This window comes from Mobula birostris, chromosome 4 (genome assembly GCF_030028105.1).
Source record: "Mobula birostris isolate sMobBir1 chromosome 4, sMobBir1.hap1, whole genome shotgun sequence".
NCBI classification, from domain to species: domain Eukaryota; kingdom Metazoa; phylum Chordata; class Chondrichthyes; order Myliobatiformes; family Myliobatidae; genus Mobula; species Mobula birostris.
The window spans coordinates 43,986,161-44,013,011 of record NC_092373.1 but is presented as its reverse complement, the minus strand read 5'-3'; the positions used below and the strand labels follow the sequence as shown (position 1 = coordinate 44,013,011).

At 41.7% G+C, this 26,851-nt stretch overlaps 1 protein-coding gene across 1 annotated transcript in view; it reads right to left on the bottom strand.

Annotated features, from left to right (window-relative positions):
• The window catches only part of xxylt1 (xyloside xylosyltransferase 1), a 174,687-nt gene that overhangs the window by 73,078 nt on the left and 74,758 nt on the right, over positions 1-26,851 (bottom strand). The window contains exon 3 of the mRNA XM_072255283.1: positions 23,964-24,096. Coding sequence (XP_072111384.1) covers positions 23,964-24,096 — 133 coding nt within the window. The remainder of the gene's footprint in view (positions 1-23,963; positions 24,097-26,851) is intronic.

Here is a 26,851-nt window from a genome sequence, read left to right as displayed (position 1 = left end):
GATCTTCCTTTTGTTCCTTCCTCTCCAACCATTCACCCTCCCCCCAACAGCTCTGTCAATGTAGCCGATTTAATTAAAAACCCAGTTCTGATGAAACATTACCCACTTCCAGGTTCTGTCTAACATGTGAGTACTCCCAGTACGATTCCCTTTTTCTTTTGGGTGTCAAGCAAGCATGATATTTTGCTTTTGTATTTCAAATCTAAACCTTGCCCCAAGAATATTGGCTGCTTTCACTATATGGGTTCTGTAAAAATCACAGTTGTGTTATAGGATATCCCAGAAGCCAGCAATGTGGTGCGCTAATAGGGAGGATGGAAGAAGAGGGCTGAAGAACACTATGCTTGAGGCTGCATGGTCATGGTGCATGACCAAAAACCTTCTCCTTTCTACAATATCTTCCCATGCAAGCACAGGATGGGAAGACCACACATTAAACTCCAGGCTTCCAGGCAACCTCGACCCACTCCAATTCACTTAAACCAAAACAGATGTACAGTGAATGCCTTCTCCCTGGCCCTACGCTCATCCTTGGAGCATCTGAACAGTAAATATACCCACGTTAGACTGTTATTTATTGACTACAGCTGTGCTTTCAATACTACATTTCCAAGTAAACTCATCAGTAAACTCCAAGACCTGGGAATCAACACCTCCCTATGCAACTGGATCCGTGACTTCCTGACCAACAGACCACACTCAGCAAGGCAGCAGCAATCCCTCCGCCACGATTATTCTAAACAATGGCCCCTCCACAAGGTTGCATCCTCAGGCCCCTACTCTACTCCCTGTACACTCATCATTGCATGGCCAAGTTCTGCTCTAACTCCGCCGACAAGTTTCCAGATAATACCACTGTCGTTGGCCGCATCTCAAATAACAATGAATTGGAGCACAGGAAGAAGAGGGAGAGCCGAGTATCACCGGATGTCATGACAACAATCTTTCTCTCAATGTCAGCAATATGAAAGAGCTAAATCAATGGTGTTTAGGTTGAGTGTCAAGTTCCTAGGAGTGAACAACATGAAGAGGCTGCCCTGGTCTATCCGCAAAGCACACCAACATGACAACCCCCTCCACTTTTTATTAATGCACCACAGAAAGCATCCTCTCTGGATACATAACAGTTTGGCACAAGAAACTAAATAGGAGCAGTAGGCCATCTGGCCCATTGAGCCTGTTTGCCACTCAATAAGATCATGGCTGATCTGGCCATGGACTCAACTCCACTTACCTGCCCTTTTCCCCATAACCCTTAATTCCTCTACTATGTAAAAAACTATCCAATCTTGTCTTTAATGTATTTACTGAGGTAGCCTCCACTGCTTCATTGGGCAGAAAATTCCACAGATTCATCACTCTCTGGGAAAAGTAGTTCCTCATCAACTCCATCCTAAATCCACTCCCCCAGATCTTGAGGTTATGTCCCCTAGTTCTCACCTATAGTGAAACAACTTCCCTGCCTCTATCTTATCTATCCCTTTCATAATTTTATGTGTTTCTATAAGATCTCCTCTCAAATGGCAATTGCTCTGTCTATGACAGCAAACAACTGCAGAGGCTTGTGCATGTAGCTCAGCTGATTGTAGAAACGAGCCTTTCGTCTATGTCGCGCTGCCGCAGTAAAACAACCCCCACCCACCCACCCCAGACATTCTCTGTTCTCCTCTCTCCCATCAGGAAAGCCTGTGTAAGGGGGTTTCGACTTTTATGTTACCGCGGAGGCTAATTAAAATGGCGTCTTTGTTATGTTAATCTGGGGAATGCGGCTTTGTTGTGTTAAGCGTTGAGAAAGTTTGCGCTAGCAGCTTGTTTTTTGTTTTAGAGTGTGATAAGAGAGTGCTATTAACCAATTGGGATAGTTGTTATGGTTTTGGTGTATCTGAAGATACTGTATGCGCGGGGTTTTGGGACAGAAGGTGGGAGAGCGAGACAGAGGATGGACGAGGTGCTGTGAGTCTGCTAACGGGGTTGGACCCCGAGCGGGACGTTCGGCGAGGAGACGGAGACGGACTCGTGTGGAGCGTCTGGTCGACCACCGTTGTTGGTCCCAGGCGGCCGGTCGAGGTGGTCCGAGGGGGTCGCAGGGTGAAGAAGAAGGTCCTTGAGCTCCAACGGTTTTTGTGCACGAAGAGATTGAACTTTGATAAGTGTGGCGCCTTTTATTTTCCTTTTATATTTTATTCTCTTTTAATTATATAGTTCCAGTAATATCTATAAACTGTAAATCATTTAATTGCATCTGGTGTATTGTCTGTTATTTGGGCGGGGTGGGGTACCTCACACAGCATCCAAACAAACTATTACCCAGTTTGCCGGGGCCGAGGCTGTTTCCCTAGACGACAGTGAGCCGAGCCGCCCTGAGGGTGGCCGGGGGGGCTACATCTGAAAGCACATGCCACCAGGCTCCAGATCAGCTTCTACCCCACTGTTGCAAGACTGCTGATGGCTCCCTCATACGTGTGGGGAAAAAAATCAAAAACTATTCTTTCAAAATGTTGTATAGCCATTTTCCTGAAAGACAAATCTTTAAATAAAGAAAATCATGGATAATGGAAAAACAAGAACAACAAGCAATAAATGCGTGAAAATAATCAAAATAACATCCGTCCTTAAGATGAGAAATACATCATTATATGTACACATTTATATTTATGTTTCAAAGAAATTTACAACAATTTGGAAGTGTCAAACTCGCTAACCGTCATTTATAAAAAAAAAGGATATGTGTAAACTGAGCTAATTAGATGGTGGTTAAAACTATTTGATCTGCAGCTGGTTCCATATTTAGCTATATCTATGTCATCTGAACTAAGACAGATCAGCAGGTGGACTCTGCAGTGGTAAACAGGGTGAAACCATATACATTCACCAGCAGTGCACTACAAAGCTGGGAACAGGGATTTCCCAAAGTTGCTGCCAATGATCCAGTACTTCCCTACACCACGCCATACAGTTCACGCAACAAATAGATTGCAGTTCTTTCTCATAAATATTCCAAAGTACAACAAATATTACAGAATATTTTTGTAAGTTATTTACAGTTCAATTTCTATTTTAGGCATATGATTATGTTCTAATAGTTATCTAGCAATCTGCAAAATATTTTAAAATGTTCCTGAAAGATTAAACATTTCTCTTCCTGTGTTTCCTTCTTTGGTTCCACTCGGCCTTTCTGACAACATCCGCTTGAATCAACATCAGATAGGGAAAATCTGCACGGCAGCCATCTCATGAAGGGACTCAGTCTGAAACATCGACTGTTTATTCCCCTTCATAGATGCTGTCCGGCTTGCTGAGTTTTGTGTATTTTGTGTGTAGTGCCACAAAGATCTGTTTGTGGCCAGTTTTCTTAGAGGTCAAGTGCAAGAACACAAACAAATTACAGGTCAACCACAGTGCGGTTTACATTAGCTTCAGATTTCACTGAAATCAATTGAAAAGCAGCTGCTACTATTTTAATATACAACACACAAGTTGAAATATTTCAACTCTTTGACTTTAGTTACGAGCTGTTCACAACTTAAATAACAGGGAAGCAGCTGTTGCAATTTTCAGGTGAAGATTCTGCATCGTCTGTAGTTCCTAGGTTGAAGGCAGCACCAAACTCTTGGATGCACACAACTGACTAGAATATTACTTAGCTTGGTTATGGCAGTGCAATCCACTGCCTTTGCTGCTGTCAGTCTGCACAGGACATCTTAAACAGTGGATATGTAAAACTTTTTAAAGATCATATTTTACTTTTATTAAAGATCATTTTTTAAAAAACCGTCAAGACGTCCAGTAGATATGTCGACCTTACAGGCCACTGTTGAGGCCTCACATGGAGTAATGTGTGCAGTTGTGGGCCCCTTGTCTTAGAAAGGATGCGCTGAAACTAGAAAGGGTTCAAAGGAGGTTCAGGGAAGTGATTCCAGGATTTAGTGGCTTCTCATATGAAGAGTGTTTGATGGCTCTGGGCCTGTATTCACTAGAATTCAGAAGGATGAAGGGTGACCTAATTGAAAACTATGAGAGGATGTGTCCTATGGAGAGAGTGTCTAAGCCCAGAGGGCAGAGCCTCAACATAGAGGGGCATCTTTTTAAAACTGAGTTGAGGAGGAATTTCTTTAGCCAGAGAGTGGTGTATCTGTGGAATTCGTTGCCACAGGCAGCTGTGGAGGCCAAGTCTTTATGTATATTTGAGACAGTGGTTGACAGATTCTTGACTGGTCAGGGCACGAAGGGATATAGGGGAGTGGGGAGAAGGCAGGAGATTGGAGCTGAGAAGGTAAAGGGAACAATTGCAATTAAATGGCAGAGCAGACTCAATAGGCCAAAAGCCTAATTCTGCTCCTATATCTTATGGTCTTTTGCTGTTTTCAAAATCATCTGAACCATTTTGACATTGTTCAGTGGATTTGTCATTCATTCTCAAATTTCCACAGCACATTTTAGGCATCCACATTAAATTTAACAATCTTTTTTTCAACTCTGTGTGACTCTTAAAACTCATTCATCCAATTCAACACACTTTCTAACTTTGGCACCATCTCAAGTATTCCAGCTTGGCTCAGTTGCAAACTTTGCATAGCTTCTCACCAACCAATTCAGAAATGCATATTACAAAGAGATTTTGCAGAAATGTGCAAGTCCACGGGGGAACTTGGAACATAGAGCAGTACAATTCAGCTACAATTGTTGCTGATCTTTTTCTTGCTCTGACATCAATCTAACCTTTTCTTCCCTGTAGCCCCCTCTTATTCTTGCTTCCATGAGCCCATCAAAGGGTCTCAAATTGTCCTAAAGTATCTACCTCTACCAGCACCCCTAGCAGTGAATTCCACGCTCCCAGCACTGTCTCTATCCCAGTACCTCTAACATTCACTCCTATACTTTCCTACAATTATAAAATTATGTCCCTCATATTAAGCTATGCTTGGCCTGGGAAAAAGTGTCTGGCTGTCCTCCTTATCTATGCATCTTATCTTGGACACCTCTATCAAGTCACTACTCATCCTCCTTCACTCCCAAGTGAATAGCCCTACCTCACTCAACCTGTCCTCATAAGACATGCTCTCTAGTCCAGGCAGTATCCTGGTAAATCTCCTCTGCACTGTTTCTCATCTTTCCTGTAATGAGGAGACCAGAACTGAACACAATACTTCAAGTGAGGTCTGAAAAATGTGTGACGCAATTCTGTGATTTTGACTTAAAACAGCTGGGATTTGAACCTGGGAACTCTCACACATCTGCCCAAGCTCATCCTAAAGCAATAATCATATCTCTACACCAACAAGCAGCTTCCCAATGCTTCTCAGCTAAGGCCTTTCCCAACAAGCAGCTTCTTGCCACTTCTCAGCCCAGCTCTGCATCCTATCACTGTCCCGGCAGCTTCTATGGAAAAGAGTAAACAGTCGACATTTCAGGCTGAGACCCTTCATCAGCACTGGAGAAAAAAAGGTCAGAAGTCAGAGTAACTCTGACTTCTCCAGTCCTGATGAAGGGTTTCGGCCCAAAACGTTGACTGTTTACTCTTTTCTGTAGATGCAGCCTGGTCTGCTGAGTTCCTCCAGCATTTGGGGTTTATTGCTTAGATTTCCAGCATCTGTGGATTTCTCTTGTCTGTCCTTTCAATGTCCCATTGTTATCTTCAACAACTCAATGCAACACTACCCACAATATCACCAACCTTGGTGCCATCTGCAAACTGACTAACCCATCATCTACATCATTTACAAAAATCACAGGGAGCAGGGGTTCTCAGAACAGATCCCTGTGGATCACAGCTGGTCACTGATCTCCAGACAGCATATGCTCCATCTACTATCACCACCTACCTTCCATGTGCATATCAATTCTGAATCCACACAGCCAGGTTTCCCTCGATCCCATGTATCTGAAATTTCTCAATGAGCCTATCATGGGGAATGTTGTCAAACACCTTAATAAATCCCACATCCACTGCTCTACCTTCATCAATTTGTTTTATCACCTTTCAAATCAAGTTCATGATGCACGACCTCCTCTCACAAAGCGACACAGGCTAGCCCTAATCAGACTATGCTTCTCCAAATGCGTGTAAATCCTGTCTCTATGAACCCTCTCCCATAGTTTGCCCCCACTGACATAAGGCTCATAGGTCTATAATTTTCAGGATTATCCCTATTAAGTTTCTTGAACAAAGAAACTTCTGATACTACCCCTGTGGTCAGGAGATTGCAAAGATTGTTGCCAAAGGCACAGAAATCTCTTCCTTCACTTCCTGTAGTAACCTGGAGTATATCCTGTTCGGCCCCAGGACTTAGCTATCCAAATGTTTTTCAAAGAACTTAAACTGATTCAAAGTGACACTGAACCTTCAAAAGTAATGAAGATTGAAGGCTAATGAACAAACTTGGGAGGTCCCTAAAGCTCACTACTAAGGCAAAAGACTTTTAAATTACAACTCATCGTTAAAGATCAGAAAAACATATCACATACAACAAAAGGAGAATGCATTCCCCTCTCTGCCTGGCTACACACCTCCCCCAGCCCAGGGATGTCGCAATATTAACAGCCTCCTTGGTGGTTCTCATACTGGAGAGCAGTTCAGCCAAGCAAAGAGAGAAGTCAGTAGCTTCAGATATGAGGAGAGACTGGAGGGTATTGACAACACAAGCAGCAGCCTTGCCTTCCTCAGCAATGGTGCAGCCCTGAGCTCTGCACCAGAACACGATGTGGCTCCAGCCTAACCATCAGCCTCAAAGGCAATCTCAGCACATTGTCCCCCACGGTTGCAAAAAGTTGTGATCCCAGCCCAGCCTAACACACAAACAAAAATCTTACATTGATTCTGATCCTTCCCATGCCTTGGGAAAGCAGCTAACATAATCAAGGAGCCCTCCCCTCCCCCCCCATCACTCTCTCTTTTCCCCCCACCATGCAGATGATACAAAAACTTGAGAAGGCACCCCACTATCTATCTCACTGCTGGAAGATTCAAGCACAGCTTCTATCCCACTGCTGGAAGATTCAAGCACACCTTCTATTCCACTGCTGGAAGATTCAAGCACACCTTCTATCCCACTGTGAGAAGATTCTTGAACAGACCTCTTATAAGATAAAGGTAAATTCTTGATCTCTCAGTCTGACCTAATCACTGACCTTGTACTCTGCTTGCTCTGCACCTTCTTGATAGCCGTAATATTAATAACAAACCTGCAAATAAAACTCACTCCATAATTCAATAACATCGCTGTACCCCTTTCATTGCTGACAGTGGTTGGGGAAGTCCTGGCATTGCCAGTGAGGAACAAAGTCCTTTGGTACCAATTGCTCCGAAGAATATATTCCTAAGTGAGATACCTGTGTGAAAGTCTTTTAGTGTCTTCCTTAATTAGGAAACTGGCACAAATTGGGAGAGTTATCCTCCTGGAGTCATAGAGCACTAAAGCACAGAAACAGGCCTCATGGCCCATCTAGACTGTCCCAAAATGTTTTTCTGCCTAGTCCCATCAACCCACACCTGTACAATAGCCCTCCATGCCTATTGAAATCGAATCCACATCAATACGAACAAAATGCTGGAGGAACTCAGCAGGCCAGGCAGCATCTATGGAAAAGAGTACTGTCCATGACTTCAATGGGCAGCTTATTCCACACCCACACCACTCTGAGTGAAAAAGTCTTTTACTTTGTTTTGTGGTTGTAATTCCTCTACTGTCTACTGCCCCTAGACTTTCCTCCCTGAACCTATAAACTTTGTTGACATTGTTTCATCTACCAGAAACGATGGGGAACTAAAACCAAAGAAACAGATGGCTTGCAATGCCTAATTGACCAAGTCGTCCACTCTGGGATTTGTGTGCTCTACCACAGTGATCACAAATGTGTGCTTCATAATTAAGTAGATGAGAAACTGCTTGCTTCTGATACATTCTCCTCGCAAATTGACGGAGTTATTTGATTCTCTAGAAATAACAACATCATTTGTTCCTACCATTTACCCACGGCTTCCCATTGGCCATGACCAATTCCAAATGCCTTCTCACGCATGCAATTTTTGTCATCTAAACTTGGGGCATCTGCTCCTATTCCCTCTGTTTATTAACTGTATAATACATTCTTAGTGTCACTGTGCCTGATTGAGGAGAATGGACACACACACTAATTTGCACTTTGCCAAGCTTTTGTGAAGGTGTTTCTGTCTTGCCTTTTGATATCAAGTATGTGGTGTAAACTGCAGACATAAAAACTGTTCAACCTTTGTTCATGATTTTTAATAAGATGGTCATGTTCCCCCACCCCCAATACATGAGGCAGCAAGCTTGATACAAGTGTTGGTCTTACTGGCAAGTGTGAAGCAACTCTCTATTCCTTTATTTGGGTGGTTGCAGTTTTACCCTATGAAAACATTGGCTTCTTCATCAAGTGAAAGATAGAGGGTCACTGTAGGACCCTGATAGGGTGATTAATGAATCTTATGCATCTCTAAGTATTCATACAATTATTCCCATTATGTGGCTCATGGCATTTAATGCCTGTCAACCTCTTGAAAGGTGATTGCTTAGTCCTTCTAGCAGTAAAAAAAACTACACGAGTGGACCAAGGATTGGATAATTGCCAGGATTGTCGAATTTTTGCATCTTCAAAAAATGTAAAAATATCATTCTGCTTTGAAGCGACATGTTGCTGAAATTGTGACGGTCAGCCTGTCACGTTTAAATTGTGTACAATGGCCTTGCATGTTTCCATTGTCTTCTCCACATGTAGGTTCCAGCATTCAAGGAAACAGCTGTGGTGCACAGCAAACAGGCACATTGGAGGCTTGGTCTGCAGAGTGGATTGTCGATGAGGCCAAAGAATCCATAAAAACAGAAGCCTGCTTTGCTGGAGTCTGAACAAAATGAACAATCATTGCTCTAGACAGCAATTCTTGCAATAAAAAGAAGTTCTTTTAAACACAGTGACAGTAATAATACCCCAAAAAACTTGAGAATATAATTGAGATACATGTTGACATCTTGAAAATTAAGCAGTTCTGTTATCTCCACAATTCCAGCACACTGGAAGAAAATTTAGATCGTATACCTACCAACAGTGAGCTGAGCACAGTAGAAAACAGTGGAAATTTAAATTCTGATGCAACTGCTCCCTCTATTGGATGGTTTGTGTACAACAATCACATCAAACAGTTGTCAAAATGACCCAGTTCTGATTAAGGATCACAACAGGAAGCTTGCAGATTCAGGCTGCATTGAACATGCAACAACACGAGGTCACATGTACAGCAGTAAGGAGAATAGCAGCACTGGGAGAGGTGACATATGACTACCAGGGCCTCTAGTATCCCTCTGATAGGGACAAACATGCAGGATGAAGGCAGCTGACTTCTAACTATTGACCACAGGACTTTTCTTTGTTTGGCATGTGCCTGCATGCGAGTCTGTGCATATGCGCCTGCGTGCGTCCGTGATGATGTCTTTTTCATGGCTTTTTACAAGGTGTGGAGTGAGAGAAAGAGACTGTGTGGCGTGCCACTCCTCACACAGACATTTTCGCAATATTTTTCCTTTTATTTTTCAACGTCGAGTTGCCATTCAGCCCCGGCATGGATGGAAAGTGTACTCGGGAGCGGACCCGACTAGCTTCGAACCTGGGAACCTCTGCGCCACCAGCTGGCCCAACCAAAGGATTTTTCAATGAAGACTGCCCCCTCCCCCCGCCTCACCCCTCAGCAAGGATTATTTGGAAAACCAACTCACAGAAGTCACCTATCCTCAATGAAACCAAACATCTGAGTTACTAACTAAAGGATGGAACTCGTCATGAACCTGACTGCTGGAGTCAGGAGAAAAGGGTGAACTATGTTCCAGGTTGGTGAAGCAACGGATGTACTTTCCCTCTCTTTTATTATAAAGTATATTTAAGGCTGTTCGAGTAATCAATCATCTTTTTAAGGCTTATTTCCTATCACCAGGGGAGTTACTAATTCTGCCCATTAGGCTTCGAATAGTGCTACACACAAGTGTACAAGACTAAACTAATAGAGCCTGGAGATGGCCAAATGACTATGCAAGGAAGCACAGTGATTATGTAATCTATACTCATACTGGATAGCACTGAAAAGGCCAGCATCTACTTTCTTCCTTAATATCTGCCAAACTGAGTAACTTGAAAGGATGTTAAAAGTGAGCTACCTTGGTCCAGCAGTGTCACACTGGGAAGAATGTATAATAGTCACTCTTTTTTGTTACTGCTTTTGGGCGATTTTTTTTTTTAAATCAGGGCAGCCTGCCGATAATGAACACTGAGCTGAACTGAAATATGCTTTTTGATTTTGTGTTTTCGCTCTTTTTTTTATGGCGTTTGCACGTGGGGGGAGGGGTGCTGATGTTTGATGTTTGTCTTTGAATGTGTTGGTTCTCTGGTTCTTTGTTTCATAATTGTCTGTGAGGAAGACAAATTTCAGGTTGTATACTGCGTACATACTTTGATAATAAATGTACTTTGAACCTTGAATCTTTTAAAGTAACTATAAGGATGTTAGCAGGACTAAAAGTCCTGAGTCACAGGAAGAGGCTGAGCAGGCTAGGTCATTATTCCTTTCAGCATAGTAGAATGAGGGACAAACTCATAGAAATTAAATTGTGATTTAAAATTATGAGGGGTATAGTTCAGTTGAATGGTTACAGGATAAGGGAGTCCAAAACTAGATTCAAGACTGTTTAACGTCATTTCCAGTACACAAGTGTAAAGGAGAACAAAATAATTGTTAATCCAGATCAGATTCAGCACAAGAAGATACAATAAGATGAAGGACACAATAATTTAAAAAAATAAATATAAATACATACGGTAACTTTTTGAGTCTGGAGGTCCTGGCATGGCTGCTGCGTAGCCTCTTCCCTGATGGAAGTGGGACAAACAGTCCATGAGCAGGGTGGGTGGGATCCTTCATGATACTGTTGGCCTTTTTCCAGTACCCTTCTGTATATACAGCATGTCCTTGATGGCAGGTGGGCTGGTGCCAGTGATGCGTTGGGTAGTTATGGCTACTTGTAGAGCCTTCCTGCCTGCCACAGAGCAGTTTCCGTACAATGCAAGATGCAGCTTGTTAGGCTCCTCTCTACTGTGCATCTGTACAAGGTTGTGAGTATGGATGTGTATAGTCCAGCTCTCTTCAGCCTCCTCAGGAAATAGAGGTGTTGGTGTGCTTTCCTGATTGTGTAGAATGTGTTCTGGGACCATGAGAGGTTGTGCTCCCAGGAGTTTGAAACTGCTCGTGGTTTCCAGTACTAGGCAGGTATGAGTGATGAGAGTTCCCCTGAAGTCGATAACCATTTCCTTTGCCCTGTTGACAATGAGGGCCTCAAGCTCTTCCACCTCCTCTCTGTAGGCTATCTCATCTTTGATGGTGAAGATCCCCACTACCACCAGCAAACGTGACAATGAGATAACTCAGATGACTGGCAGTGATGGAGGGTGGGAGGGGAAAGATTGGTAAATTATCTGAGGGGCAACTTTTTCCTTTGCAAAGGGTGGTGAGTATATGGAGCGACCTGGCGAAGAAGTGTCTGAGGCAGAGGCAACAGCACTTGTACAGGCACATGGAAGGGCGGGATTGGGGTCCAATGGAGGAAATCAGGACTAGCTGGGTGGGCACATGGTCAGCATGGTCTCATTGGCCGATAGGCCTGTATCCACAACTCTATTGCCCTGCAAGGATGACAGCTCTCAGACCTCAAGGATGTAAGAGAGCTGAATGGGAGTTTCTCAGTGTTACTGAGTACAAAGCAGCAACTCTTTACTCATGCTGGGTCTACAGGGACAACTGCTGGTTGAATGCTAACTTCATTCATAAGAAACAATTCATAACATTAAAAATAGCCCTTATCAAGTAAAATATATGGATTCCAGTTAATTGGGACACATCAGGACCACTATATTTTGCCCCAATTAGCTGAAGTTTCATGGAAATAGTTAAAAAGGTATAAAAAAAAGACAAACTACCGTTTATTTGAGAAACAAATTACGCAATTGAATGAAATACAGAATAAATTAGAGCACTACCAATACTACTACAGTATTATAAAACTCTGTATTTATGCCTAAGTTTTCGATGAAGGAATTCATCCAGTGTACGCTGCCATGTTCTTTTGATTGGTGATAAATGAGCAAAATCTCAGCATAGACACTCAGTGCCGATAACGGACAGCCTTCATACAATGCCAACGACAATTGCATTCTCCAAATCTTCATTTTCATTGTAACATTCAGGATGAGTGCTGAATCCTTCAAATTCTTCGTAGTTCCTAACCGGAAGCAGTAAGATAGTTTCATTTTCATTCCCAGCCATTTGCGGCACCTGCAAGCCTGAATGCTCGAAACCGCAGTGAGCAAAGCAGTTCTGAATTGTCATACTGTTTATTTCTTGCCAACTATCAGTGACAAAAATCACTGCTTTTTGAACATGAATACACACAAATGACGCCTCTCAAAAAACTGCTCGTTCTAAACACAGTATGGTGTTTAACAGTCACCCAAGTATATGCCAGGGGTCCCCAACCTTTTTTGCACCGCAGACTGGTTTAATATTAAAAATATTCTTGCGGACCGGCTGACCGGTGGGGGGGGGTGCTCAAGTAGGGTTAAACTCACCTCAACATGTCTTTTACAGTGAGGGTTGCCAACTTTCTCACTCCCAAATAAGGGACGAAAGTAGCAGTCAAATACGGGACACTTGTGTTTACCCCGAGAAAGACTACTGTGACCATGAAGCCTTGCACGCACAAGCATGACGTGCGCATGTGTGTACGTGCCAATTTTTCTTTCCACAAATCAGTTTTGGCTTAATCTTCCCGACTACACTGTACATACATTATTTCTACTTTATATTGGCTGTGTATTTATCATAACATTTCTGCTTTTACTATATGTTAGTGTTATTTTAGGTTTTATGTGTTATTTGGTACGTTTGGTAGGTTATTTTTTGGGTCTGGGATTGCTCAAAAATTTTTCCCATATAAATTAATGGTAATTGCTTCTTCGCTTTACGCCATTTCAGCACGAAAGGTTTCATAGGAACGCTCTACCTTAGCGGGGGAAATACGGGACAAGGGCAGTCCCGTATGGGAGAAACCAATTTAGCCCAATATACGGGATGTCCCGGCAAATGCAGGAGAGTTGGCAACCCTATGTTCAAGTTCAACAGTGCAGGACAGGGAATGAGGAAAGGTGCAGCTGACTCATATCGTTTCCTCGCGGCCCAGTAGCACATGCTTTGCGGCCCGGTGGTTGGGGACTGCTGGTGTACACAACTGACATTAGTTACAAACTGTTCAGCAACAGTCTCCTGTTCCAATTAAACGTCACAGTGTCCTAAATAAATGAAGGGAATCATGGTTAATTTCTCGATTTGCGTTTGTTCTTTAAGAGTTATCCCAAATAAGCAGCTGCCCTGATTAATCCATGGTCCAATAATCTGGAATCCACTGGATACCTCAAGTTTCTTTTTAAGTATAGAAGGACATTATTAAGCCTCCTGGAGTTTTGTCTGCTATTAAAACTATCTGTTCTCCTGGAAAAAACTGAAACCCATCATTGTGGATGTTGGATTTCAGACTGTTGCCAGAGCGACGTACCAACTGACACTGCTTTATGAGGGTTACTCATGCTGGGTTAATGTAGAAACTGCTCCAGTACTTGTACTTAAAAGTGTAGCTCCAAAGCATATACAAGCAATGCGGATTGCTCAGAGAGTTATAGTCTGAGACACACGCACAATCTTCTCCACACTGAGAGCGTTAACTATCTGGACACACTCTCTTCTCATCGCTAACATCAGGGATAAGACCCAAACTCAAGAGGCAGAAACAGCTTCTTCCTCTCTGCCGTCAGATTTCCGAACTGTCCAAAAACCCACAAACTACCTAATTCTTCCTTTTTTTCTTGCACTATTTATTTTGTAATTTATAGTCATCTTGTCTTTGCAGAGCAACAAATCTCACATCATGATAAACAAGATAATAAACCTGATTCAGATTCCGGGGTGGTGAGCACGTATCTTCGGTAATTATCTCTGAATCAAAGCTTCATCTTTCAACAACCACTACTCAAAACCTTTTATTGTTTGCAGCAGGACTTGCTCACAACCTTCTTGACATGATCAAGCCCATTTGTAACTGCATCTCAGGGCTGTATAATTTGATAATCTACCAAAAAATTAACATTTATGGAATATACTTTAACAAAAGCAGGTATTTGCTCAATGAACCGTCATGAGCTTTCTAAGTGTAGTGAGGGGGGAAAATTTTCAAAGCAAAGTATAAATAACAGCAGAATGCATCCAATTTGAACATAGAAAGATTTCAGTGTTCTACAAGCAATTAATAGGACAACACTATCACACAGTGATGAAAATAAGTCACATGTTTTATAAGTTTCATCCACCTAAGTCAGGAGAAAAGCCATGCAAAACAAAAGGAGGGCAGAATTTTTAAAAATCTATTAAGTCATAAATTTTACAAGGCAACAATCATTAGCTTGATACACTCCACTTGCAAATGAACCAAAAGGTTTTACAGCTAGCGAGGTACTTTTGAACCTTGATCACTGTTAATTACAGGGCAGACAAACATGTCAATGTTTCTGGTGTTTTTTTGTGAACTCGTACTTAAGAGCTTCACAGTCGTTTCACAAGGTTGTCTAAAGGAGCAAATTGTGTAAGAATGGTCCAATAAAACTTTCCTTGGAGGTAATCAAGTTGTCAAGGTAGAAGTGACAAGATATTTTATATTAATCATGGTTTATATTGACTAAGCAGGTCCCATCTCCTCATTTCATGAGTCATTCCATTAACTAGCCTTCCTCTCCACCCAACTCCACCTCTTCCCATGTCACGAGTGATTGGCCATTAACATCCATTCTACTATAATCAGCTTCTTCCCACATCCCCATTTGATTCACCATCAGAACCACATACAATTTCTTCAGCTAACTTTTAAAATTTCCTTCCTATACACTGTGGATTTTGTGCCTGTTATTTATTATAGGCTCAGCATTATATAGCACCTATTTTCCAGAATAGCTGTGATATTTCATTGGGAATTTAAAACAGAAGGGTCAATTATTTTGTGCTATGGAGTTATGACAGCTTGGTTCTGCAAGTCATTACACACACTACTGAGAACTTTTAATTTGTTTAGAATATACAGGAAGTGTAAACATCAGAGCGTTTTCTTCTCAGAATCCTTTTCAACAAACAATATAGCCAATACCTCTGAATGTGTCACCCCTTATGTGATTGACCTCCTTATCTACCTCCTGCCAGCATACAATCCACAGTACAAAGTGAAGTGACAAAACTGCTTTTTTTGCACCAAGTGGCTGGGATTTGCAATGCTCTACCTGAAAAGGTTGAGGAAACACATTCAATAACAACTGTCTGATGGGACACGTCACAGTGGTATGGAGAAGGAGCAAGTGACCGGGACTAGGAGGAAGGTTCCTTCGATACCATGAAAACCCACGGATCAAATTTGAACAGGGAGTTTGAAGGGGTGGGGTCTGAAAATGACCAATGGGTTCAACCAGATACTATTATTGCCCTATAGGAGCTCTGTCTCCCACACAACATCTAGCCATTTGAACAGGGCAGTCCAGTGGCAAATGACTACAGACTCTAAATAGGCCTAGTCGCTGTGTTCAGGCAGGGTGGAAAGATTGTCAATTTACTCCCACCAGAATGGCAAGCTGCATTGTGAGTGGTAGGCCGTCAGAATTCAGGTGGGGCCCATGGATTTCAGCACAAACAAGGAAGCTCTCGTCACCATGCGTGGGGAGAATGAGCAGATGTTCAAGCTTCTGGAGACTGGAAATGGGGAAAACTAAAGGGCTTTCCAGGAGGAGGCTTGCCTGGTGGCACAGGCCAAGAGGCCTGCCTAGGGTATACTGGCATCTCTTGACCGGCTATCATATCTGGCCTCCCCGGATCCAGCAGTTAATATTCACTTGCAGTCCATTAGTATTTTCCTGTCAACCACTCTTCGGTCATCAGCAAATTTTGGAATTTTACCTCACATTATATCCAAACACATAAACATCGCTAACCCCAGAGAATCCGCTGGGTAGTGCCACATCCCCGAATCTGGAAAAAAAAGATCATTGCTTCCTCCCCTTAAGCCAGTATTTTTTTTAATATAAGCCTCCACTGACCCTTTTAGTCTCTAGTCATGAAGGTGGGATTTTGTCAAATCCTTCTGAAAATCTCTAATTGACTTCTACCGCATTTCCTTCATTAATCTTCGCCAACACTTTATCAAAGACTCAAGTCAGACAAACGTGGCTTGCCATAACAGTTGCTGCAGCTGGCTCTCTTATTAACTCAAACTTTACCAGTTGCTGATACTTTCTTTTCCCAATCATTTCAGAAAGCTTCCCATAACTGAGGATTAACTGACTGGGTTGCAGATGCCGTGCAATCCGTTTTGAACAAGGGTCACCCATTTGCTGTTCTCCATCTTCTGGCAGCTTCATAATGCTCCAGGAGGACTGGAAGTATACATCGAGGGTGCTGCTGGGACCCGAGTTACAGGGAAAGGTTGAATAGGTTAATTGAAACCAGAGTTGCAGGGGGATGGGAACTAGAGTGCCAGGGCAGATTATTGAAAGGTTGTGAAGAAAGATATTGTTCAGCCTACATACAGGGTCAGGAATCAAATGGTCGAATATGGTGAGGCTAATATTCTGAGCTACGGATATTTCAATGCAAGGAATATTGCAGGAAAGGTGGGTGAGCTAAGGATATGGATATGCACATGAATTACGACTCATTGAGAGTTGGTTGCAGGAGGGGCAGGACTGGCAGCTCAATGTTCTGGAGTTCCGTTGAGTTAGACGTGATAGAGTGAGAGGGATGAAAAGGGGGAGGGGTGGCATTACTAACCAGGGAAAATGTCACAGCACTGCTCTGTCTAGACAGACTGGAGGGCTTGTCTAGTGAGGCTTTATGGGTAGAACTGTGGAATAAGAAAGCCATGACCACATTAATCGGATTACATTATACTTTGCCTTGTAAAAGTATTTAGCCCCCAACCCTTTGTTCATATAAATGAGTGTTACCACCAGGGATTCTGATCAATTTAACTGAGAACTTTTATCTGTGAATCTCAGGCTTCTTTTTTTCACAGTAGAGCCCAAAACCAGGGAAAATTGTAAAGCATGAAAATCTAAAAATTCAAAAACTGAAATTGTCAACACTTCAAAAGTGTTCATCCCCCTTTACTTAGTTGAATCATCTCTCACACCTATTATAGCCAGTAGTCATTTTATGGAAGAGGCCTTTGAAAGGAAGCTCTCCAAGTACACAGGACTGGTCGGCAACTGTCAGCAGGCTGGATGGAGAGCGAGGTGTCTCCCAGTGGAGGTTGGTTGTAGGGGATTCGTAGCCTGTTCCTTAGTTAGAGCCTTCAGCAATTTGGGCATCGAGGGAGAGAGGAAAAGGGGAGCCATCCGCAGTACCACCGATGCGGCAGAGAGGGCCTCAAGATGGCTGTGGCTCAAAAGAGGGGAGCCATGGAGTCATAAGTAGCTAGCTGGGGTCCGATCAGCCCTGGCTGGGTCACCTGGAGGAGGTTGCATGATGTTGAAAGACCTGAAACACCCGATGATTCCAGGAACATCACTGAAGATGTGTCCAGAAGCATCAATAGATGTATGTACACAGCATAAGTCTCTGTTAGCTTTGCACAACATGATGGAGCAAGATTTGCCCATTCCTCCTTGCAAAATTGCTCAAGCTGTGTTAGGTTGGGAAGCAGCAGTGGGCTGCAATCTTGAGGCCTTGCCAGAGATGTTCGACCAGGTTGTCAGGACTCTGACTGGGCCACTCAAGGACATCAATTCTCTTCATCTGACACTACCCCATGGCTGCTCTGGCAGTGTGCTTTGGGTCATTGCTGAAAGATCAACTTCTTGCGCAGTTTAAACATTCTGGCAAAGGCTAGCAGGTTTTTAATCTGGGATTCTTATGAAGGAGAATCTTAAGGGCTGCTATGGATACACTAAGAGTGAAAGGATAGCAAGCTACATAATTGGCCCTCTGGAAGATCAGAGCGGTAATCTCATCGTGGAGCTGAAAAGAGATGGGGGAGATCATACATGGGTGTTTTGCATTTGTATTTACTTGGGAGATGGACACAGAGTCTAGAGAAGTGAGGCAATACAGCAGCAAGGTCTTGGGCCCAATACAGTTTACAAAGGAGTGTTTGCTATCATGAGGCAAATTAGGGTAGATAAATCACTGGGGCCTGACAAGGTGTTCTCTTGGACCTCGTGGAAGGCAAGTGCAAAAATTGCAGGGGCCCTAGCAGAGACATTTAAACATCCTTAGCCATGGTGGGGTGCCAGAGGACTGGAGGCTGGCTAACACTGTTCCACTGTTTTAAAAGGCTCTAAGAATAAATTATAGGCCAGTGAGCCTGACATCAGTAATGGAAAAGTTATCGAAAGGTATTTTAAGGGACTGGATATGTAAGTATTTGGATAGACAGGGCCTGGTTAAGGATGGTCAATGTGGCTTTGTATTTGGTAAGTCATACCTAACCAATCTTATAGAATTTTTCAAGAAGTTACCAGAAATGTTAATGAAGGCAAGGCATTGGATGTTGTCTACATGGGCTTTAGCAAGGCCTTTGACAAGATCCCACATGGAAGGTTGGTCTAAAAGGTTCAGTCACTTAACATTCAGGATGAGGCAGACACTGGCCTCACAGAGGAAGTCAGAGAGCGTTAATAAAGGGCTGCCTCTCTGACTGGAGGCCTGTTGCTAATGGAGTGCTGCAGCAGGGATTGGTGCTGGGTCCATTGTTGTTTGTCATCTTTACTAACTATCTGGATGGTAATGTGGTAAACTGGATCAGTAGATTTGTGGATGACACCAAGATTGGGGTGCAGTGGACAGCAAGGAAGACTATCTAAACTTGCACTGAGATCTGGACCAGCTGGAAAAACGGCAGATGGAATTTAATGCAGACAAGTGGGAGGACCACTTTGGGAGGACCAACCAGGATAGGTTTTACACGGTGAGCAGGAGAGCATTGAGGAATGCAGTAGGACAGAGAGATCTGGGAATAGAGGTTCATAATTCGTTGTAAGTGGCTTCACCGGTAGATAAGAGTTGTGTAAAGCTTTCTGTCCATTGGCCTTCATAAATCAATGCACTGAGTACAAGAGATGGGATGTTATGTTGAAGTTGTACAAGACGTTACTGAGGCCGAATTTGGAATATTGTGTCCAGCTTTTGATGACCTACCCACAAGAAAGATGTCGATAAGATTGAAAGAGTGCAGAGAAAATTTACAAGGATGCTGTTGGGACTCGAGGATCCGAGTTATAGGGAAACATTGAATAGGTTAGGACTTTAATCCCTAGTACATAGAAGATTGAGAGGAGATTTTATGGAGGTCTACAAAATTATGAGGAATACAGATGGGGTAAATGCAAGTAGACCCATTACACTGAGGTTGAGTGAGACTACAACTAGAGGTGATCCATCAAGGGTGAAAGGTGAAATGTTTAAGGGGAACATGAGGGAGAATTTCGCAAACAACAGGAATTCTGCAGATGCTGGAAATTCAAGCAACACACATCAAAGTTGCTGGTGAACGCAGCAGACCAGGCAGCATCTCTAGGAAGATCTAGTCCTGACGAAGGGTCTCGGCCAAAAACGTCAACTGTACCTCTTCCTAGAGATGCTGCCTGGCCTGCTGCGTTCACCAGCAACTTTGATGAGGGAGAATTTCTTCACTCAGGGGGTGGTGAGAGGTTGTGGAATGAGTTGCCAGCACAAGTGGTGGATGTGGGGTGGATTTCAGCACTTAAGAGAAATTTGGATAGGTACATGAGTGAGAGGGGCATAGAGGGCTATGGTACAGGTGCAGGTCAATGAGACTAGGCAGATTAATGGTCCAGAACAGACGAGATGGGCTGAAGGGCATGTTTCCGTGCTGTAGTGTTCTATGACTCTAGGTTAGTACTTTACTCCCTGAAGCATAGGGGAATGAGGGGAGATCTTATAGAGGTATACAAAATTATGGATGTCTGAATGCAAGCACGTTTTTTCCTTCAGGTTGGGTGAGACTAGAACAAAAGGTCATAGGTTTAGGATAAAAGATAAAACATTTAAGAGGAATCTGAGGAGAGTTGGGTACAGGCGTCGAACAAACTGCTAGAAGAGGTAGATGCAATTCAATTGTGACACTAAAGAGAAGTCTATATAGTATTTGAATGAGGAAGTATTGTCTGGGTGCAGGTGGGTGGAGCTAGGCAGAAGATCAGGTTGGAATGGACTAGATGGGCTGAAGGGCCTGTTTTTGTGCTGTAGTGCTCCATCTGAAGCAGGTGACATGTTTAAGCAATAAACATTCTCTTTATTAATCTGAATTTCCTGCATTACCCTCACCAACTCTGCCCTTAATAAGATTTTGCCAGCACCTCCTTCTTTGATAAAGGTTGATGTGGAGCAACCTATAAATATTGAAGTCATGGCCACTCCCTTTGTACAGATTATATTTCGTTCGCTAACTGGCTTTATTCCCTTTACAAACCACTTTTGATTTACATGCCAATGAAAGAGTTTTCAGTACCTTTTCATGAGAATTAACATTTTATTACCAAATTCTCTGTTTGTTTCCTTTTAATCTCTCTTCTCATTTTACATTTAGCCTGGTTCTCACTTGAATTATTCAACTGACACGCATCATAAACGCCTCTTATGTTTCATCAAATTCCTTTCTCCTTTGTTGTATGGGAAACTCCAGCCTTCATCTCCGTACCTTTTGCATATGTGGGCATCTACCTAGACAGCGCTTAAAATATCTTTTCCTTGAAGGTCTAACATTGTTACATAAAAATTTAACCTGCCAATTTTTGATTCCACTTCACCGTGACCAAATTTCTCTCATCCTACTAAAATAATCCCTCCTTTACTTCAGATGCAGACAGGTCTTCTTCCTTATTGGATGGAAAACATTCTGACGAAGGAAGTTCTGAACATAGTTTTTTTTTGTTTCTTTTTTTTACAGTGTAGGTTTTTTCCCCTCTTCGTTTAAAACACAATTTTTTTTTCTTTCCTCTTCATGAACTGATAATAGGAGAATTGCTGTTTTCTTTTTTTATTATATATTTTATACTAGCTTAATAATATGTATGATTTTGATAATGTCTATCTCAATCTCAGTCTGTATTGTTATTGATATATATATATTTGAGATAATTCTCTTGTTTGTATTAATGTTCTTTTTAAATCAATAAAAAGATTAATAAAGAAAGAAAAAAGGAAGTTCTGAGCACAGTTATCCTTTGTCCCCTCTCACCACCTGGTGGATTACAAAATATCACCAGAACTGTGATAGATCCATTCTGCCTTTTTAATTCCAAAGGGGATCTTGACCTCAACTTCTCCCTCGAGCAAAATATCTTTTTCCCAATCAGTGCCATTTTACTGATATGCTTATACGCAAATTTCTTCTGTTGTAAAATGGCTGCAAGTATACAGAATGATCAAGTTAATTTCACTTTTAGCAACTCCACACCAACCTACTCCTGCATATGGTGAGGAAGCTCATAGCAAGCTCTATGATCCTGTCTCATTATATAAAAATTAGAATCCTGTGGAAACTTACTAAATTATTATCTATACAGACACCTCCAATAACCCAGTATCCAATTGTTCAGAAGTCCTGGCTCATCAGGTTCTGTTTCCCACACTCCTTTCAACTCACTGGAACACCTCTTCCTGCACTCCTTTTAAACTTACAAGGATCCTGCTCCCCATACGCTCTTTAAACTCAAAAGGGTCCTTTTTATCCCCGACTCTTCAAACTACCATTTCCCATGCTTTTACAAACCAGTCTAATTCAGTGGAAATGTTGTCATGCTACTGTCCAGCATACAATAGAATGAAGATTAGCTCAATGGTCCAGAAAATCTCCAGTCTGACACCAACAAAATCTCAAAGTGTAGGATTACTAGACTTTATTTATTGATTTTACTAATGGAGGTTGATACATACCATTTTCAAATCATCTGATAGCCATCAAATATTGTTTAGCCTCACTAGCACTGTTGGAGAACTTCAGTGTTTAAAATCCAGCATTATCCTTTGGACGTCAGAAGCAGCTTTGAATGAAGTTTAAGAACCTGTGACTCTAAATTATCAATACATATCAGGAGCATTTAACTTTTAAAATATCAGTTTAGGAAGAAAGTAAACCAGAGTAGCTTTTAAATATAGCCGATGTTAAAATTCCAGTTTTCTATGATATTTTCAGAAGTAAAAGAGGAAAATATTCAGTGCAATTTCTGGCTATGAAGTAATTACTCTAGATATCTTGCAATGGTAAAATGCATGAATTTACTGTACAAAAGTGAAGTCTAACAATGTCCACTAAAGTCAGCATAACCCTGCGATATAGACTGAACTTTGCTGACAAATACAGAAGAAACAGAAGATGTTGGACACAATTACTGATTGAAAACAAATTGTTTGTTATTCTCTCATCAGTAGCACTGGATCATCCTACCCAACAGAAATTGCTCTCTTCATGTCAAAACTGAATTGCAACACAGGCCCCCTTTAACATTGACAACAAATAACTTGATTTTCAAATCTAACCATACTTAGTTACATTTCTGAATTATTTTGCTGCTTTAATGGAGCCTGATTGTGCAAGTCATATTCTATTAGAACATGCTATACAATTGGGAGTAATCTTGAATAACTTGGAAGCCTATGATTTAGTCACACAGCACATGTGATCTGCACAGGCAGATCAGCTCAGTGAAATGACTGAGATAGCCATCTCCAAAAGAAAGCCAGCCCACTTGAAAAACATGCTGAATCTTTCCAAATGAAGTACCATAGAAAACATCCTCTGTGTCTGGGAGTTAGTCCAATAAAACCAAACAAGTCTGACAACAAGGAAGAAATATGTGGACCAGCATTATGCATTAAGTTCTCTGCTTTTCTACAACTCTCATGGGCCTGGCCTTCACCTGGTTACTGATAATCTGAAACATGAAAATACACTCAGCTTCATTATGAGGTTCTGAATATAAATAGCACAGAAAATTAGCTACTTTTCAGAATACATTCTGTATTACATTACAGCACATTTATTGCAACCTATCATGTCAACACTTTGGCTTGCAAGACAGTAACGAAATTTTTCATTCTACCCCCATTATTCCATAACCTATAAATGAAGTACAGTCTCCACATTTCCCTCTGCTCATTTCATTTTAACTAAAGCTCTTCAAAACAACTGCATCAGATTCACATTACTGCCAACGCATTGCATTGTATTCCATCACTGGGTTGCTATGGTAATAGATGTGATCTAAGCTTTTGCCAAAATCACAATACCTCCCTCACCTTGCCCTTGGGAGAATTTACAAATTCCTTTCATAGAAATGATTTGTTAATTTTGTTTAAAATTATTCATCCAATTTGTTTCCATAGATTTATGTCCTTAAAAGAGAGTCAACAAGTAGTGGTGGTTTCTTAAACTGTAGAAGAATTTTAAAGGATCTTAAGGTCAAAATTAGAGAAGGATTTTTTTAAATATGAGAGATCACTCAAATATTTCAATTTATAATTTTTTCAACATTTTCCCATAATAATCATACAAAATGGGGTCATTTTTAGATAGACATATAAAGTAGAGCTGTAGGACAGATCTTGGGTTTTCATTAACTAAAGCAAAATGAAAAATAGTTAGGGGGTGGTTTGAGGGGGTGTAGAGTCTAAAACGAAAGCCACGTTGCCCTCTGGCAAAAACAAACTTTTCAAAATAAAATAGATTCAAGAAATATTTAATTCATCTTTAAGTCGCCCAAAAATGGCAATCAGGACCGTGCTAAAGATATCAATTCTTCAGCCCTCAGCCTTCACTTTAGCTTGTGGCGAAGTTTGGAGGACCCAGTAATTATTTGAGTACCTGTAAACAGGCTGCATTTCTCTGGCAATACCTATTACAGCACCCGACTGGAACTTGTCAAACTCTTCAAACAGGTCCCCGATGTTAGACATGTACTTCAAGTCCAGGTCCAGCTGCACAATACGCGTCATCTCTACAAAACAAAAGGAGGAAAAAAAAATTCAGGGCACGTGTAGGTCACTGGGAATAGACAGGATGCATGACATCCTTTATTCATTCAAAAGGCACCAAAACGTCTCGGACAATATTAAATGTCAATCTACGTACATGTCCAAAGATACCGATGGAAGAAACATGGAGAATTTAGCAAAAATTAAAGAAAGCTTTATTCAGTCTTACCATGGGGTGGCCATGGTAGGGCGACAGTATTAAAGCTAATAAATCTTTTAGATGGTGCTGTTTATTTTCTTCTTAGTGCGGTCATATAGCAATGAACTAATAAATATATAGAGTCAGAGTCAAGGTCAAATGGCACAGAAACAAACCCATCTTTAGCCCAGCATGTCCTATTTACACTGAACCAAATTACAAATATTAGGTTTGTAGCCTTCTATGCCTTAGTATTGAAGTAGTAGTTAACATGCTTCTTAAATGTTAGGAGAGTATCTGCCCTCCATCACCTTTTCAGGTAGAACATTCCAGACTCCAGCTGCCTTAGATCTTAAATTCTTTCCTAAATTCTTCATCCTCTAGCCCAATCACCTCCACAAGGGACAACAGTTTTATTTTTACTATATATCCCCACCATAATTTTATATACCCTCTTTCAGATTATCCAGAGTCTCTTCCCTACAGTGAAAAAAAACCTTACTTATCCAGTCCCTCCATATAACTGAAATGCTCCAATCCAGCCAATGCCTGTTGAATCTGGATGGAACATTGGCTCAGAGATAGGGAGTGGAGGGTAGTGTTTGAAGGTTGTGTCTTGAAATAGAGACTAGTGGTGTGCTGCTAGAGTTGGTGTTGGGGGACCTTTGCTATCCATGACTTGTGTATTGCCCTGGGTAAGAACATATTTTATTGTATTTCTACTGCTATGCTGTGAGGTATTTTTATTTTCGTAGTTTTTCTGCAAATGTAGTGTGTCCTGTTAGTTGAGCTTCATAGACTAGTGTTTTGGCTTCCACAAAGATGAGGAGCTGTTTGCCCAACATAGGAATGTTGTGTCAGCCAATTGGGTTTGTTTTGGTAACGTTTTGTAACATTTTGCCCAGTGGGATGCTATGGAAGTTTCGAGAGAGCTGGGCAGGATCAGATTTCTGAAGGACACTAGTCTGGTTTGGGGTCTTTTATGAGGAGGTGTGGAGAAGAGCACACGGAAAGATGCTTGGAGGGCCCCACCCGAAGGAGAGACCCTATTGCTAGTATTGCTAGTAATGCTAGTGATGAGTCCTGACGAAGGGTCTCGGCCCGAAACGTCGACTGTACCTCTTCCTAGAGATGCTGCCTGGCCTGCTGCGTTCACCAGCAACTTTGATGTGGGTTGTTAGTAATGTTTTGTGCAGACAAATGGTTTCAAGGAAGAAGTGCCAATACTGAGTTAGCCAGTTTGTTCGTGACATTTTTCAAGGGAAATTCGATCTGTGGCTGGCGATGGGAGTTAAGTGCCATGAGTAAAGTGATACACCCAACTGCTACGGAAACGAGCTCCAATGTTTATGTGCACAATTAGACTGCTTTAACTGTAATGGGCCTCTTTTTCTCCTTTCTTTTTCTGTAAACAGTTTGTTCAAGTTGAAATACGGTAAATATACTTCCACTGTAATTGTATGCTGGTGTACCATGTTATTTCGTGGCGAATGGGCATGGGGCCCTATTCACGCAGCATTCACCACAATTTTCATTCTCTCATTGGAACATTCCGATGCTCTTGTTTGGTTGAACTCGAATCATACCAACCCTAGAGGTGTGTTGATTATGGAAGGTGGCTTTGTCCCCACTGAGTCACGTGGCTGTTAGCAGAGTTAGCTAATGAGCCAAGTTTGTTACATGCCGTGGTGAGAGGGTTACACTTGTATAAAAGATTTGGATGCAAATGCACAAGACTTAAACAATAAGATTGTGGATGCCACAAAATTAGGAGATGTTGTTGATAGAGAAGAAGGTTACTTGTAAAGTACAGGGGATCTTGTTCAGTTGAAGCAATATTTCCCAACCTTTTTTAGCTCAGCACCCTCTGAAGCACCTTCACACTTGCCAATATTAAGCACAATATATATTCCAGCACCCCCAAAGTAGAAAAACATTTCTACCATATGCCAACATGAGAAAAATAATTCTGCTTCAAATTTTAATTTGTCTTTAAACCTAGTTTACACAGTACCTTTGACATCAATGTGATCGTTGAGCTTGATGGGTTTTTTTTTAGCAAGAGTTGAAATATTTGGTTCAAGTTTTGACAGCAAAATCCTTAAGTCCCCAGTGTAACAATGTCCATGTGGTTTCTGTTTATTGTGAGTATGTGGTTCACTGCACTGAACCCTCTTTCAACAAGGTATGAGGAGGGAAATACAATGAAGAGCAATTTGGCTCTTCTCCAAAGACCAGGAAACTTCACATGATAGGGTCGCCACATACCACCAAAGCCAACATTTTGAAAAGCATTTTTGCTTCTTCATCATTCTGAATAATGATAATTTCTTCTTGCAATCTCTCTTCCTGTTCTTCCACCTTGCAAAGAAATGGGTTAAAATTACTCAGTCCGGAATTTCCAGATCGTTCAAATTCTGAAAATCCTTCTTCAGTGACTGCAGGTGGAAGCAACAGGCAGTGAAAGAGAGTGCCATATTTTCCATGGAGGGAAACTGTGAGAACATTCTTCTCCCAGTGTTCTGCTTATACATTTCCAATTTCCTGATAAAATTGGGCATGGCACATTTTGTTTGGAT